Source organism: Scomber scombrus, chromosome 7, assembly GCF_963691925.1.
Source record: "Scomber scombrus chromosome 7, fScoSco1.1, whole genome shotgun sequence".
Taxonomy (NCBI): Eukaryota; Metazoa; Chordata; class Actinopteri; order Scombriformes; family Scombridae; genus Scomber; species Scomber scombrus.
Window position 1 is genome coordinate 11,449,549 of NC_084976.1, and position 18,499 is coordinate 11,468,047.

The following is an 18,499-nucleotide window of genomic DNA, read 5'->3' on the forward strand; positions in this document are numbered from 1 at the left end:
TGTAATGTAACCAGCTCTTCTTCTCATACTGTCTCACTGCCTCTCATTGATAATGTCAGCACAAATAATATAGTTATTTGACAGATGACTACATCCTCTATGTGGGGAAGCTTCTTCATACCACTGGAGTTTAAAAAAGACATTTATTAAAAAAAACCATAAGGAGGACAAGAAACATTATACGTGCCCTCCAGACTCAAGCAGTTTGGATAAGCTACACAAGTCATGTTATTTCCTGCAGTGAAAAAGTCTAGGTAGCTTGTTAGAGTGCAAGGGCTTTGTGGAAAATAATATGCACTGACATAAATAGAAAAAAAGGCAGGGGGATACTTCCAATAGAATGATGCTGCAGTAAAATTTCAGTTTGTCTAAGTAGGAGGTCCTCAGACAGTTTCTTACCCTGTGCAGAGAACAGTAGAAGCTTTTATGTAAAAACAGTCTCACTTTAAGTCACAAAATAGTATTATATATTAGGCTGCACATAGTAAATGTAATGAAAAATGTATTACCTGTGTATTTATATATATATATATATATATATATATATATATATATATATATATATATATATATATATGTATTTTTTTATTTCTCCATGAATGACTGGTTATCACTATGAGCTCCCACTGTAATCTAATCTGCAGACAAAAACACTGGACACCCTTGACCTTTTAGATTCGCCACCATATACCACTTCACTACCACTATACCAATTACAGTGTAATCTACACTTTAATATCTACAGTTGTGATTTCCCAACTGTATCGTGATCCCAACAGTGTTGCAGTGCTATTCCTCTTTCATATCATTGCCTCCCTCTTTCTCTCCACTGCCCTCCAACCGCAACTCATTTTCCAGCCTAATCTTTAGATGTATGATACGATAACTCACTTGACACATTGCAAATATCCAACATTATGTTACATTTTGCAAGATAATTAAAACATTTACTTTTCTCATGTTTTACTGAATTATTTACTCATAAACAATTTACTGATGTGTTGCATTTCAATGGAAGGGAAGAAATTTGTATAAACAGATGTTTTTGTGCTTTTGTGGACTATACTGGAGGGCATTCATCAACAGTGACAGTCAGAAGTCCCTGTAATCCTTAAAATACAAGGCCCCCAAAACACAGAATAATATTGTACTTTAGTTATAAAAAAAAACAAAATGTTTTATTTAACTAAACTAAAACAAAACAAAAAAAGCTAATTAAAATGTGAAATAATGACAGCACTGCTAGACAACATTTGAGATACAGTGTGAAAAACTGAGAAACTGGCTATGCCGCAGACAAACTCATTCATCCTCAGTCATCAGGGGCTCAGTAAACTGCATGGTTATACAAAATAATGCACTGTACTAATACTGAATGAGATTTCAGGTAATACTGACTCAATTCCATTAGATGACTAGTAGTCGACAGAAAAAGATGCATGGTACCAAAGAATAATTTGTGTGCAGTCGTTCCAAATTGTAAACAGTGTAGAGTCTACAGGTGTTGAGTCTGTCAATTCATGTTTGATGTAACCCTTCTCTTGAGACCATCAGTTGACTTTGACTTGCACAGAGCAAAAAAGTAAGGTGATCCTTACAATCCTGACAATCAGTAGAGAAATAAAGCATATCATTTTTCATCTCCCGAAATCATAGATATGTAGATCTACTGTACAAGAAGTGTAATAGTCACATCCTGCAGCAAAACACTATCATGAATGAAAAATAAAACTTTCAACACATTTTAAGAATCTGGACACTAATTATCATCTGATATGTTTGTCATTATAATTCCTCCATTCTCCTGTCTTTATGTAGTAGAGGAAAAACTATATAGACAATACTGCCATGATGGGCATCTCAATATGGATTTTAAACTATGTTCATCACTTTGTATTCTATCAAACTCTGTCTCTATGTAATCCTACTGTCAATAAACATGGCCATTGCCATCTGTTTTTTTATGGTATTCGTGCCTAGCCACACCACAAAATGGCATGGCAAGTTTTATTGGCATGCCCTCTCAAAACAAGTGGCACTAATAGGATATTAAACAGTTAATTCACAGGAAAATATTTGTATCTTTCACTCCTGTCTCATGATTGGCGCAAACCATACCACATATATTTTACAGAGCAATTTATACTCAGGCAGAGCAGGATTAAATAAAACCACAGATAGATGGAGAGACTGATAGATCAAGTAAACGGAAATTGCAGTGTCACAGCAGCCACGTCACATGAATTATAATTAAAAGACTAAACAGAATAAAAAAACTCTATTGACTGTATATGTATAATATATGAATCATTTACACCAATCATTTACACTATGAAATTAAATCATGGTTCTCACTCAACTTTCTTAAACTCAACAGTTACAAAACTGAGTTCCTCCTCATTGGCACCAAATCCACCTTAGCAACACCCAACTCTTTGGGTGACCATCAACAATTCCACTGTTACTCCATCCCCTAAAGAGCCTGGGTGTCATCCTGGACAGCACATTATTATTTGAAGCCCACATGAATATTGTTACTCGGTCTGCATACTTCAATCTACGCAAAATCAATTGCCTTCGTCCCTCACTTACACCAACCTGCACCGCTATGCTTGTAAACACCCTGATTACATTCCGTCTGGACTATTGTAAATCTGTCCTCTTTGGTCTTCCTCAGAAATCTCTTCATAAACTCCAACTGGTCCAGAACGCAGCCGCTCGTATAATCACTACTATTGAGCACTTCACTCCTGCCCTGCAGCAACTTCATTGGATCCCGCATTGATTTTAAGATTCTGCTCCTCGCTTTCAAGATCCTTCACAACCTGGCACCATCATATCTCTCTGAACTTATTCACATCAACAAACCGTCCCACACTCTCCAATCCTCTTCTGCCATCTTATGTATCTACCAGAACACTGCGCTCCCAGAACGCAGACCTACTTATGGTACCTAGTATCTCTAAAAGTAGAATGGGAGGCAGAGCCTTCAGTTATCAGGCTCCTCTCCTGTGGAACCATCTCCCAGATTCGGTCCGGAGGGCAGACACCCTCTCTACTAAGAGCAGGCTTAAAACTTTCCTTTTTCATAAAGCTTATAGTTAGCCAGCTCCTAGTTTATGCTGCTATAGGCTTAGACTGCCGGGGGACTCCTACCTCCATGATGCACTGAGCTCCTCTTTCCTCCTCTCTCTCTCTCTATCCATCCATCTATATCCAATAACATTCATGTACTATTAATGTATTCAATAACCTACACTTCTTCCCCAGAGTTGTCTGTGCTTTCTCGTCTCACAGGTAATCTGGGCCTGTAGACGTCCGGATGACAGATTCCAGTCCCGGACCTTCTAGCTTCAATGTTTATTTTCTATGTGCTTCTCTCTCTCTCCTATTCTTGCTCTCTCTCCCCCCTACCCCAACCGGTCGAGGCAGATGGCCGCCCACTTTGAGCCTGGTTCTGCCTGAGGTTTCTTCCTGTTAAAAGGGAGTTTTTTCTTGCCATTGTCGCTAAGTGCTTGCTCATGTGGGAATGTTGGGTCTCTTTAAAATTAAAACCTGAAGAGTACGGTTTAGAACCTGCTCTATGTGTAAAGTGCCTTGAGATAACTTTGTTGTGATTTGGCGCTATACAAATAAAGATTGATTGATTGATTGATTGATTGATTGCCATCCAGCTCTCTGCTCCATCTGCCAACCCAACCATGGGGTCACGAGCTTTCAGTGGATCACATGTGGCATTCTTTGTCACAGTGAAACGGAACAAGTCTCCTGCTGAAAGTGATACGCTGTTTGACCAGTAAGATGAGAGACAGTAAGTGTACCGTACACCTCTCCACAAACAACTTTGAGAGCTCCAGAGAGGTCCACATCACAGAAGCAGTCATCCAGCTCAGTTTGTTTGTGTCACTGTCTCTGATGCTGCCCAGCAGACTACAGCCAAGAATACTACTTTTCCCACAAGAGACTGGGAAAAGATTTTGCTGCACTCATGTTCCTTCTGTGTTGCACTTCCAATCCAGTCTGTTGTCAAGGTGGTATCCACCACCTGACTGAACTAAAGCCTTACAAAGGCTTTAGTTAAAGATGGAAATGAGGTTTGTTATTGCCCTCTTCTTTATGAAATCCAACACCACTCCACAATACAGCCCACCCAGGTCTCTGAGACCTGAAAACTTGCAGATGACAGAGTTCAGACTTGTGCTGAAAGTCAGAAAGTGTGCAGAGTGAAAATGAAAAGGCGATAGGACAGTCCCCTGCAGTGTTCCTGTACTGCTCACATCCTATTAAGACACACAGCCCCTTAGTGAACAGCAAGAAGGTTGTGGAGGAGTCTATCTGCATCCTCTGGAACTGCTCTCTCAGCAGCAGGGGCTGGATTGTGTTCAAGTGGCTATGTACTAGAGCAAGACAAATTGCTCCTGATGGTTACACCAGTGCCTTGCATGGTAGCCGCTGGTGTGTAATATATGCGTTTGTGTGTGTGTGTGTGTGTGTGTGTGTGTGTGTGTGTGTGTGTGTGTGTGTGTGTGTGTGTGTGTGTGTGTGTGTGTGTGTGTGTGTGTGTGTGTGTGTGTGTGTGTGTGTGTCAAAATTGTAAAGTGCTTTGTAAAAGCAGCCTATTTGAAAAGGCATTGGAGAAATCACAGTGCTGCCTAGCTTGTCCAGATGAGAGTATGCTCATTGTAGCAGGTGATGGCTTTGTCAGTTACAACCTGAGGGTGGTGGGCGAACAGCATGATGAGCTCTGAGGTAGCCCGACACCAACCTCTCCACGACTTCCATCACATGGGGTGTGAAGACAACAGGCCTGTAGTCATTTAGAACATATGGAGATGCCTCTTTGGCATCAGAAGTATTTTCACATGGCTACTGGAAACAGTCAGGTGATGGGGATGACTTCCATGTTGTTTGTTGAAAGAAATGGGGGTGGTGGTGGGGGCGACAACTCTGAGCCGCTAGTCATCACAAGGGAGGTGTGAGAAGGAATTGAAGGTGGAGGCAGGGAGGGTGTGAGAGGTCTGTGTGGCTGAAGAAGGAGGAGAAGGTAGCTGGGGATCTGGGGCTGAACCTAAATTTAAGTTTATTTTCTCTGTTTAGGGAGCTCACAAACTGGTAAAAAGTTAGCAGTGTGACAAATTCCCCCTGAAATGACTATGAATGCATTCAGGTTCACTTTGTAATCACAAGGAGTTTGGAGGCATTTGTAATCTCACGGTGACAGAGTTAATGACATTACTATGTCAGCCACAGTTTAAGGCACAATGTAAACAGTGACAACAATCATTTGACACACAATATGGTCTCAGACTCACATCAGTTTAATGCCCTGGCTAACACAGTAACTAACAGGTGACTTCCTTCTGCAGTCTTTGTTGGTCTGAACAGTCTGAGTTTAGAATATGTTCCTACAGCCATGTCTCTGTGAATCACATAATGCTGCCATCCAAATATTACCACTGGGTCTTGGTCAGTATATCAAGCTAGACCATTTTATTCACCAGGGACCTCACATTTACCATTATGATGGAAGGAAGAAATCGCATATACTTTCTCCTCCTTGATCTTGTCTGGCTCCTGCCCTGCGGCTCCTGCCCTGCGCCTCCTGCATTTTCAACTTGTTTGGGATTTGGGGCCTGACTATGGGTAGTAATGCAGGTTTAAAGACCATGATCAGCCGTTTAGTGAAATAAAATGATACCCCCGCTCCTGCTGGCATGGTTTTCTGGCACAAAGAATTCTGAAAGCACCAGTAAAACCAAAGGATATCTGCTCAGCCGCACAGTATCTGTATTAGGATGAAAAGACAGATGAAAAAAAGAAGAAAGAAGTACAAAAACACATGGACTTTAAGAGGGGCTCCTGCATCAGGCTGCCCCTAGAGTGGCTCCATGTTGTATCTGGATGGTGAGATAAAGCTGATATTATAGCCTCCTCCATTTCACCCCACCCCACTTCAAGACTGTGCAATATGTCAGCAGCACAAATTCACTCTTCCAAGTTATCCAAACTTGAACTGAACACAAGAACACCATACAAGTCAAAAAATTTGTCACTTATTCTGTCTATTGCATAGCAAGCACTGACTATGACTACGCAATTGTTTGTAAGTGTGTACAAGTCTACATGTTTGAGTGTTAGAGCATAAAATTTAAACAAGAGGGAACCCAGACATTTTACACTCAATGGGCCAGATGCAAGAATATGTTCGTATTTTTCTTCTTAAATCTGTCGTACTTTTCTCGTGAGGTGGAATTTACGAGTGTGCCACGTCGGATTCACCAAACACTCGTATCACCAGGAAACAGTCCTAAATGACCTTCGTAAACATGATGAATCCCACCTGTTCTAAATGAACGCGCGTTCCTGAGAATAGTAAATTAACATTAATGACGCCCCCAAAATACCAAATAAGGTCAGACGACCGGCAGGTTGTGGAGAAGCTCCATTCATGAAAATGGCACTAAAGACTAAGAATAAGAACTTTACGAGCTCTCAGACTGAGGTCCCGCTCTCAGAAATAGATCAACAGAAACACATATTATTATTTAGTATGTAAGTGGTGGAATTAAAGGTCTTGAGAAAGACAAAGAATGAGGAAAAATGACCCGTGCTGTGAACGCTGTCTCAGCTGTTGCGCGCAGCATCACAGAAATAAAAACAAATATGACTGAGCATGCATTATGCCAGAGGATGTCATCAGCCAGGGAGTTAAACTATTACTTCGATAAGCAATATTTCAATTAAATGAATAACAGTTATTAATAAATAGTCAGTTTATATTGTGGAAAAGTAACTGGAAAAGTAACTGTGGACAAGTCGCTTTGTAGTTTCGGCCGCTAATATTTATATTGTAAGCTTGCATTATATCATATTTTCAATTGTCAATTCAAATGACTGATATATCTACCTAAATTGTTAAATAGCCTACTTCTTTATACTAAATAGCCTAATTACTTTACAAACAGAGTAATGTCATCATGATTATGAATTCAGAAGTGCAATTTAATGAACGGGACATAGTATACACTTCCCCCCCTTCTCTACATCCCCTGTAGTTCACACCCATTACTCAGGGGTCTCTAAAATACTGCGGATCGACATTATTCATTTCTCTGTTAAGTGGTAGTCAGCATACAGTGATGTTAAAAAGAAAATCCAAGTCAGTTGATTCTGAAGCTCAACTGCTGATGTTACACCTGCTGCCGGATTGCTGTCAGCACAGACCTGCTAACACCCGGGATGACAACGCAGGGCAAGCCGGCAGAAGAAGTTGGAGATGAGGGTACCCGTGTGGAGGTGTTATCTGTCCATTAAGTGATTATCATATCTTGCTTATAGTATATGATGTCAAACCCCCCCCCCCCGGAAAAAAATTGAGTTCCCCCAAAAGACATGATATCGTTGGCACACTGCCATTACACAATTAGTCAGTAACAGTTGTGTTTTATTGCTTTGGAGGACTGCAGGTTGGTTGTGCGTGAGAGGTACGACAGGTCTGCATCACTCGTAAATTTTGTTCGTACCTAAGAGAAAATCCAAAATACGAGGAAATTGGTGAATGCGGCAAATCCTCGTAAATCACTCGTACGCATGGTTTAAGAAAGAATCTGTGCGTACGAGTGGTTCTTGCATCTGGTCCAATGTTACTCAAAGTACACTCTAGTAAAATGGTACACTACAACTAAACCACAAACCACTGTATATCAGCATGGAAGCAATAAGAAAGAAATGCTCAGATACAAAGAGACCTTTAGATCGAAACATAATTTATGCATTCATCCTCTGTCTCTATATCTCTGTGTGTGTCTCATTTCTCTTTGGCTTTCTCCACTTAATATATTTTAAACCATTTTTTTTCAAACCAATTACCGTACATGCCGATTTCTTAGCAACACATCCATTTTTTAGTTACCATTGTATTTTTTATATAGCTGTACATACACACTCATTTTATTTTATTTTTTGAATTGTCTCTGCGGGCAGCAACACTTATCCGCTGACTAGCTACAGCAACACTGAATGAAAGACATGCGACAAAAGCCATCATCCCTAATGAGCTTAGAGCTATACATGACAGGTGAGGCAGTGGGAGAGTATGAAGCCCTCCCTCTAATCACTCTCTCATTCCCATACTTCTCATAGCTACCTCCTAGCTACAGCACAGATAGCATTTAATTAACTGACTTTTACTTTGCCTCCCTCCATTTTTTGTCTGCAGAAGACATCCACTTAGCAACAGCACTGTAACACCAGGGTGACCACAGATTCAAAGACTTGGTTATTACTCAAATTGCCTGATAAGCAAATGCTCAGCATGCTTCACATGCTGGATTAAAAGGAGAAGAACTTAAACAGTGAGGACAGCAATGCCTTCACAATTTGCTGAAGAGTTAGGGCCTTTCGGTTTTATTATGTTGGATTTGTCAAAAGCACTGTCAGGCATTTATATGCAAACTGTAAAGTATAAAACATATCAATCTTATCAACCAGTTTATATCAATTAAAGCATTCACATGAATAGCAGTAACCTGATTGACCACAAAATAAATTTACAGTTGAGTTGATAATGTGTTTAGGTCAAGCCAGTTTCAAGTCATTGTGAAAATTTCACAACATGCCTAAAATGTCTAAAACATTGAAAAGCAATTGGCCACTGTAATTGTTCCCCCAGACCATGAAGATACCCCTTCTTAACACAGACTTTAACTCATTGCAAGAATGGAGAGACTCATTTTTTTCAAAGTTTAAATGAAGCTAATTCAGATCAAATCTTCTGAAGTGAGTCGTTTTAGTATGAAATTTGTGTAAATGCCCTTCCATCACAGCTCAGCAAGAAAAACGCAAGAAAGCTCAGTTCCTTTGTAATGCAAAGAACTGCATTATAAAGGGATCTTTCACAGCCAGAATGGACAGGAAAAGTTATTATAGGGACCAAATTATTATAGTACTGGCCTCAATAGCTTGACAGCTAAAGTGCCATACCTTTTCTGCCACCTCTCATATTCAGCTGGAATCCTGGAATGATTTTTAGTCTTTTTAAAAAAGCTAAATGGCAGCTCATTCATAATAGTTTTTGATAGGCTTTGATGGTTTACAGATCAATCAGTATATTCAGACTAGGTTTCTACACAATATAAACAAGGGAACAGCTCCCTTGTCAGTCTGAGATAAGACAAACTTTTCCTTATAGTATGGTCATCAACATGTCTCAAGGAAGGCCTAAAACACTAATACTATTTTTCTGTTTTCGGTAAACAGCAAATAAACATTTAAAGCTTTTCATTATTGACTGCACGAGGAGATGTGACTAATATTAATTTCACTAATACTTAATACTTCATTTCCTTAAGCTATAACATGGCATCAAGCCCTTAAAAACACAAACGGGGTGCAGTGCCAGTCAACAATAATGTCTCTCCAGATCAGTGTTAATTAACATGGCTAAGATGCAGCAGTCAGTGAGCAGAAATTGCATAATGGCCTGACATTTTCAGTGAGCAAAAGAAAGGAATGAATAGAGTGGTGTGTGAATCAGTGCATCTTTAGATACCGCTTTGTGATAGACGAATTCACACTAGCCATTCGTCATGCTTGCGTACTGCTGAATGAGTACTGCTTTCAAAGTAGCTGTAATGTAGCTGTAATGTTACACAATATTGTAAAACATATATTAGGTATAGTATACAGCTTCAAATATTCATTAAACATATATATACACATTTAACTACACGTCTGTCATTTCTTGTACATGTATCTCGGACATAAAGGTTAAAGTTTAATGTATATTTTACTTACACTATAAAGCCTATCCCCTGAGCTTATGCTGCCGCACTCAAAAATAATCAATATAAGCTTCATGGGCAAACTAGTCTCAGATGAACAGCGTTTCTTACGCATATTGACTCGTACGGCTGCGTGGTATTGAGAGAACAACATGGGAAATAGTCAGCAAGCCCACAGAAGTGCCCTAAGAATCTTGATAAATGTATGCACAAAAATTATCTATTGATTTAAACAAGCTGATTTACAACAGTTTCATTCAACATTTCACACCTGCCAGGCTTCCTTTATACCAGCTGATTGCACTCGTTCCCCGCTGTGACTGATGTATGATCTACCTTTGGCCCTCTAGTCAAAAGGTAAAAATATGCCATTTGGCTGCATAAATGCTTCTGTGTTGACAATGCAATCAGATTTCTATCACATAGTGTGGCAACGAAGTTATATTACTTGTTTCAATTTGGCAACTCACAAACACATACTGTCCTCAAACTCATTCTTTCTCTCTATGTACCATTAGTTGAATCCTTCCGTGAAGTGTAAATACAATATGGCATCTAAAAACAACAGAAATCTCACAGCACTTTTGGGTACATAACATAAGGTTAACAATTTGCACAGCAGCACACCTATAATGTACACATCAGAGATACTGTAAGTGAGTCCAGACAAAGTAACCTTCAACTGTAACAAAGCACATTGCAGAAAAAGAAGTAGTTTAGCTGTGAGCCATTAGACATTAGGGCTGGGCTATTATGGCAAAAATCAAAATCACGATTAATTGAACTTTTAACCTCGATTACGATTAATGAACGATTATCTCCACCCTTGATGAACAATTATGTATTTTCACAGTTTCTTTTGTTTTGTATTTTACACTGCTGCCCTCACACAATATTTTGTGATATTTTCGCACATGAGTATCTTTAGGGAGTGAAAATAATGATGTTTTAAGGTGTGACGCTGTGGTTAATGTCTAGTTTACTCGATTAGAACTATGAAAAGATCATGGTTTGGGTTAAAATGATCACTGGAGACAAGTTTTCAATGTCCTTAACGATTTGCAACCTCTACTGTCATGGCAACAGTGAACACCACGATTAATTGACATGAGCAAGAGTAAGTCGATTAGAGTTTCTAAATGTCGGTTCTGAATGATGGCCGGTCAAGGTCTAAGAGTCAAGGACATTTCAACCTCTTTACAACAAGATTTGAAAGGAAAGCATTATAACAGATGTTCACAATACTTGAAGCGAGATTGACAATAACAACCAATAGTTTTTCAATAAAATAAATACATGGTTAATATTTTTAATGACCAGGTGTTGAGATTATAACATTGTAAGCTGTTGCCATAGCTGGCCATCAACTCATACTTAATTATGGGACTTTTTTTTTGCTCTTTTAGTAACAGATGGTCAGACTTCAATAATACAATTTTGATCCTAATGATATCATTCAGATATAATCTATAGACCTTTTTAAGAAGAGCACATGTTACTTTTCTAGCACTCACTGAGGCCAAAGCACCAAATAAATAAAAACATTTTAAAAAGACAAGAAAACATGATGAAATGTTCAGGCAGCATTGTGATCAATCCAAAAAGACCAGTTTTAAAATGTAGATCAGAAAGCACAAGAGATGAAATGCAAGCTCAAGGAGATTTTTTTTCCCCATGTCTTGTTTCACATTAATCTGTGTTCATTATAACTACACTCCACACCACAGATGGGAGATAGTCTACTCTCTAATCACAGACTTAAAAAAAAAAAAAATCACATTTGGTCTGGCAAGCAGCTGTTTATATTTAGGTATTAGGTAGAAGCCAACTCAAGCTGTACATAAAACAAGTGAATAAAAGCCAAGTAAAATTTCTAGATCCTCTTGGTACCAGATATTTGTGGAACTTGTGAATAAATGAATATGATCTCTGAGACTCTGACAAATGAAAATAATCAAGACCTGCAAATGTTTGGGGTTATCTGGCTGACTTTCACAAAATATGTACTTCTAAGGCCAAAACATTCATACAGATGTTCACTGAAAACGCCACTGATATAAGGAGCGAGAAGAGCAAGGAAATGAAAGAATAATAAAGCATTGGCAGCATCCAGAATCAGCTGGCCTAGATTTCTATCTCTTTTTGTTTATGTGCTTAGTTGCATATTACCCATGTTTGCTTCACTGGGATTCTATGAAGAATTTCATTTTTCAGAGATATGTAGAATGATGTATTGTCCTAATGTACTACAGTATATAGATAAAGTCACCATTTACAAGCTGTCATACTGTCCTTGCCTTAAGCTACTAAATCTCTTCCACCAAATTCTCCTCCGAGCCAAATTATACAGTAAAAGAGCAGAAACACATCAAAGAAAACATGGGTTGCACCACACTGTTCTTCCACAACAAAGAAATCCACCACAAAATATATTTCTTTGTCTTACCTGATCCCACGGACAGACGATCCCGCCAGAAAACATAAAAAGGTAACCCATGGCAACCAAGCAGGCCCAAATGACCATGGAGAAAACACGTAGAAGTTTCTTGAAGATGGACTCAATGCAGACCAGTACAAACACAGCCAGGAAGATAGCCAACGCTGTGGGCACCGTGATTACAAAGGCCACATGGTCCTCAACGTTCTGGAAAAAGAATAACCAGGATAAAACAATAAAGAGCATAAGATAGTGTACAAATAATGAGACATATGGACAGGCTAAGAGTGAGGGGAAGAGATGATTTATCATAGACAGGAGGAATAATTAATCAGAGAAAGAATGAGATTTGTCAAAGAGATATAAATAAATAAATAAGCAAATTTAGAAGACAGACATCTTGAGGGGGGCATGAAACAACCTAACTGTGCTATAAAAAGCTTCTTCTCTAACTCCGTCTTACCTCTTTAGTGTCCTGAAAATACAAACAACCAAGGCAGACGTGACTCACCCTTAATACACAATAAATCAGATTCTAATTTTTCACTTTTATAAACACAACAAGGTGTCAGTGCTAATTACTAGATGCAAGCTGAGGAAGACGTCATTGATAAGATGAAACAAATGCCCCTCTGCTCTGTATGTCCTTCACTAGATTTCTATTTGAGCAACAAGGAATTGTGACTCATACCCAGAAGGAATTCTGGACTGACAAACACATTCACTGTGAAATATAATATGACTACAAAATATGTAAAAAGTGGAGGAAAAAAAAGCTTCAAAATGTGTCTTCTGAATCCCATGGATCAAATACCTTCAGGTTTATGAAGAAATAATGCTATTTATATAAGATATGCATGTCTAATTCCCAGCACCTCTCTTCAACTTATGGCATCATTTTTCGCTTTATACTGTCCTGCACCTTTAATACAGTGGCATTGTCTTTTTACATGTTTATTTGGCAAACGGTGTACACATGAATGGCCAAGGCATATGTAGTTTAACTCTATGCAGTACTTTGCCTGCTGTCCAAGGAAAGAAAGAGCACAAGTCATCCTTTTTTTGTCTGAGGGGTTTTTCTACTTGAGCCCACAGAGTATACTGTGGCACTGCTCCTAGATGACTGAATTGTTCATAGAACATTTGTAGGGATAAAAATAAGACTGGGTCAAAATTACCATAACACTATGGCTCAATTTGCCAGTCAGCAATCCATATATTCTTTTCAAATTCAGAAATGTAAAGATACTATATACTGAGAAAACAGTGAGTGAGGAAAAACCCTAAAAAGCCACCAGTATTAACCAGAGGCAAGATTGAAATCACATCCATAATGGATTTGATGCTGCCTTTCTGAAACACACTTAGATCTGAAAGTTGTAATAAAAATTTCAGGAGTTTCTTCAAGGTGGATGTAGGGGAATAGCATGGTGAAATGAGTCTTTTGTGCTGCCTGCCTTTGCATGGAAGCACAGATTCATCCCATTGCTGCACTTCTAAACACTCCTGTGTCATATTGTTACTGGGTGGAGGATGATTCCTTCAAATTTAGCACATTGTAAGGACCAATTTGCTGACTTGCTCACTTAAGGACCTCGCTGCTCATAGAGTCTGTGTCCTCATCCATCCAGAAGGACAGAGCTTTACTTGGTCTCGCTTTTTTTTTTTCTCTTCTTCTTCAAAAAGACATAAATGTCACTGTCTAAATTAGAGCACACTGACCAAATCAAAGACTGAATTTTCAATTCACTTATTTTTACTTTGGTTGTAGAAATGTACACACTCATGCAAACTGTTAATTTCAAAAAGAAAAATGTGTTTTTATACACTGCAGAAGTGATCTAACCATCTATTTTTCTGCCAATCTTTCTCTTGCATTTGTCCTCCTCTCAATCTTGCTCGTTCTCCTTCTTTGCCCCCACCCCCACCTCCCCTCTGTCTCTTTTTCATGCACGCAGTCAATGCAGTGGGACAGGAGAGGATGTGTGTAGCTGCAGAGAGTTTGTCTCGCCCAGAGCAGAGCTCCAAAACAGCACAGGATTTAGGTCAGCCAGCTAGCAGGATGGAGGGATGATAGGATACAAATAAAAGAGGCAGAATCAGAGGAGGTGAGAGATGACACAGGCATGAGAATGGAGAGAAATAGAGGATGATAGAGGACAAAAAAAAAACACGGAGAACCAAAAGCCATGCCTATCAAGCATAGGGTGAAAAAAACAAGAAAGGATATAGGGCAGATAGACTGAGCAGCAGCCTGGCAGAAACAGACATTTACTGAGATGCTTGTTCATTCTGAGCCCAGAAAAACATTGTTACCAGAACTTGGTGTTTTATATTTTAGTGTCTGTTCTTAGGAATATATTTTCCCCAAAACTGAAGATATCAAAAGATTGTCTCAGCTCTGCAGCATCCATGTTTCTAAGTCTACATTAATACTTGATGCTTTAGTATCATCCAATCCTTTTTGTTTTTTACTTTTACACTTTATCACAGCTTTCACACAAATGCTCTGCCTGATATCAGACAGAATTGGCAACTTATTACACTCCATTTCCATTTTCAGCCTGACATTGCCTCCACTCTAACCGATTTCCACGGGGGAGGGGGGTTCAGTTCAATCACTACTAAACACTACGACTAGTAGTGATGTGGTGGGTGACGTACTGCGAGTTGTGCAGTGCTTGGTTTCGGCTCGTTTATTTTACTGTGTCAGCCAGGTCAGAAACTTTCTTATAATGCAGAGAGAAATAGGTAATGCAGTAACAGAATCTTGATTCATATTTGATCAGCACTGCCAAGTTTTACTCTTCCTTGCTTCTGGCGCACAGCTTGACAATGGCGTTAGTCTTGCCTGTGGCAGTGATTGGCTAATCGTTAGTTCCCCTGTGGCACTCATTGGATCGATAGCTTTTTCAACCAAGAAACTGCTGTTTCATTTCACGGTACCAGACCAGAATCAGTCAACTTCAGATTCAAAGGTCTTAATCCAGGCAAACATATGCTGCCAGCTGGATCAAATGATGAATTCACAATTAAAACATACATTATGTTATTCATTGGTACAAATACCAGTCCTGGCTACAGTTATTAAATCTCAAAAATTATGAATGATGATTAACCGCATAAATATCTCCCCATGTGCTGAACTATAATAAAATCACTTGTGACCATTACCTCATTCTGCAGGAGCTTTTTAAAATGCAATAAACTATTAGATAAGCTGCCAGATTAAATATGATTCATTGAGAGATTGTTGTCTCCTCTAATTTTTTGATAAAGGATCTAAATACTCCCTCATTAGATATAAGGGATTGTGTTGATTGCATGGAAAAGTATTCTCTGGCTCTCCAACCTGTTGTTACTGACTTCACCATCTGTCAGCTGCATGTGATAGTGACTTTCCCATACAAGACAACTTTTTATTGGATTGTGTTGTGTTTTGTATGTTTAGATACAATACTGTACATCTATCTTAGGCTGCTATCGGGGACAACTTTCAGATTTAAGATCAGTAATTTGGGGACAGCTTGTCCAATTGGAGTCTAAAGCTGTGTCTCAAATGGGGAAAAACTGATTTCTGGGTTAATGGTTAAGGTCAGGGTTAGGTTATGGTTAGGGTAAGTGTAAGGGTTGGAGTTAGGCAAGTACTGGTAATGGTGAGGTTGTGGTAAGTCAGCAGAAAATTAATGTAGGTCTATGTTATGTCCACATAAGAGACCATGGTCTGATATGTGTGTGTGTGGTCTGTCATATGCTACTTTTTGGCACAAATTTCAGACTAAGGACCAGCTGCGGACAGCTCATCCAACTAGGGACAAAAGCCCTGTCCCCAATTGGGAAAAGGCTGATTTTTGGGTCAAGGGTTAGGGTCAGGAAAGCAGTGGTGATGGTTATGATTAGGGTAAGTAAGTCTCAAGGAAATGATTGTAGGTCTATGTAATGTCCCCAAAAGTGACCATTGTCTGTGTGTCTCTCTCTGTCTCTATCAGTGTTTTTTAGATGAATTGCTTCTTAATAGCAGAATCAGCAGAGACTTGGAAGGGGAGAGGTACTCTGCTAATGCAAAAATATGATCTGCTATAATAAAAAATTATACTGGTACATCTTTATATCCTCCTAAAATCAATCATTAAATTGTATTCATACATCACAGTGTTATTAAAATGTTTAGATTTATATGAATCAGGCAGGTTACTTAGGAGTGAAATCACAGCCAGTTAAAATGTGAGCTTCAAAATAATGTTTTGCTTCTTTTTTTTTTAACTGGATGGCATTTTATTTCACAGAGTGCTTTGCCTTCACTGCACTCCACTGTTTTTCAGGTTTTTAGAGTGAATATAACCCTGTCAAAATAGTGACAGAGGGAAACTGCTCTCCTTTCTGTAGTTCAGCCAACCATGAGCTCAGACAATAACTAAGCCCCTTATTCCCCCCTCACTTTTATCTCACCCTTCTCTTCACATTAGTGCTGCGATGAGGACCACATGCGGTAAGTGTGCGTGTGTGCATAGTATAGGTGTTGTATGAGCACAATGGTATGTGTGTGCACTGGTGTGTGTTGGTGTGTGTGTGTCTATGAGTCTAGTCTCAGTCTATGAGAAAGCGGGAACTCTTGTGTTGTGTCTGACAAGCAAGCATACTGTGTGTGTGCTTACAGAACATATGTGTGTGCACCCACGTGCAAAGATGTACCTGTCCACACAGAGCTTACACTTAATATACATTTCCTATAGATACTATTAGCACAATTTACAGTTAGGTTACAAGGCTATATTCAACATATCATGCTGGAATATGATGCCAACCATTCATTTTATGGTCCCTGATGTTTCTTTGTACTTTTTAAATTAGCATAATGCATCCGTGTATGTTTGTGTGTATTGTGCATGTTGTGAATGTGCAGCTTACCAGTCCTGAAGCAAAGAACACAGCCAGTAGAGCCAAGCAGGCTCCCATCACTATAAGCAGCAGAAACACAATGAGAGGATGCTGCTGGCTCATACAGTAGTAGGACTCATACAGCCAGTCCGGGGACCTATTCCTCCTACCCTGACCTCGTCCTCCTCCTCTATCCCCCTCACCAGACTCCCCTGTCCGGTCCAGGAGGTACTGCTTCCTCCTTATTGCCTCTTGCCACATGGATCTTGGAGCCGATAAGAGGGAAGAGGAGGGAGGGCAACCAGAGGAGACGGAGGAGGTGGTCATGGTATTAGTATTAGTATTAGTAGTTTCCACCACAGATGAGGCGCAATTGCTCTGTTCCACTCTCCTGCTGTTGTTGTTCCTGTTGGGGACCCTGGCGTGAGAGCTCCTGATCTCCAGTGTATGCTTGGGTTCCTCCTCCACCTCCTCTCTTAAGTCCTTCAGGCGGAGACAACTGAAAGCTGAGGCTGTGTCTGAGTCAGAGGCAGCGCGCGCTGGCCGAAGAGGTGGCAAGAACGCACCGAGGGTAGAGCGCAGCATCCTCCTCTGCCTCCTCCTGCCAACATGTTGGAGCGGGAAATGAAGGGGAGCGCAGAGACTGAGTGCTCTTTAGAGTGAGAGAGAAAAGTGGGAGGGAAGTGAAGGGTAAGGGGAGGGAGAGGGGGCTAAGGGGGAGGGGAAGAAGAAAAAGAAGGTGCAGCAGCATTAGTGGGGAGAGAGAAGAAAATAAAAGAAAAAGAGAGGAGAAATTACCACAGTAACATTTAAGCAGTATGCAGTTCATGCAATGTAATTATTTGGACTGAAAAACTATGAAATGCAGGTTTAAAAAAACACCTAGATAAACTGTTGGAGGTCTGCTCAGTCTCAGAGATGATGATGATGATTATTTTCATAACTGGGATAACCCACACCATGACACGCTTTTCAGCCCCCACCCCCACTCTCTCCCTGTACATTCAGACAGTGATTTGCCTAAATGCCAGATTTGTTCAAACAGCTCTGTCTAGTTGAAGGTGAACTGGTGGCACATTTTCCACCAGCAGAAATCTTTATGTGAAAAATATTGATCTACTACTTGATATAACTTAATTTTGCAGGCTCGACTGTGTGTCATGAATGAGTGGTTTCTATCAGATGACTCTTCCAATCTTCTGTGTGAATAAGCAGCTCGGAGAACAGAGCAATAAAAAATGACATTGCCCAAACACTACATGCAGTCACCCGCAAAGACGCATGTGCACAGACCCAGCACACACAGGGGTCAGCCAAAACATCATGAAAGTGCTGCTGGCCAAAGTGCTGCTTTTGAATAAATGCCGCTGCAAAGATGAATAAATGATGACTTCCAGATTCC

General features: G+C 39.8%; 1 protein-coding gene across 1 annotated transcript in view; it reads right to left on the minus strand.

The window, feature by feature from the left end:
* Positions 1 to 17,575, minus strand: part of adcy2a (adenylate cyclase 2a) — a 66,065-nt gene extending 48,490 nt beyond the window's left edge. The window contains exons 1-2 of the mRNA XM_062423064.1: positions 17,128 to 17,575; positions 12,229 to 12,426 (exon numbers count right to left, since the gene is read on the minus strand). Of these exons, the coding sequence (XP_062279048.1) occupies positions 12,229 to 12,426; positions 17,128 to 17,424 (495 nt within the window). The 5' untranslated portion in view covers positions 17,425 to 17,575. The remainder of the gene's footprint in view (positions 1 to 12,228; positions 12,427 to 17,127) is intronic.
* Between the last annotated feature and the right edge of the window lie 924 nt (positions 17,576 to 18,499).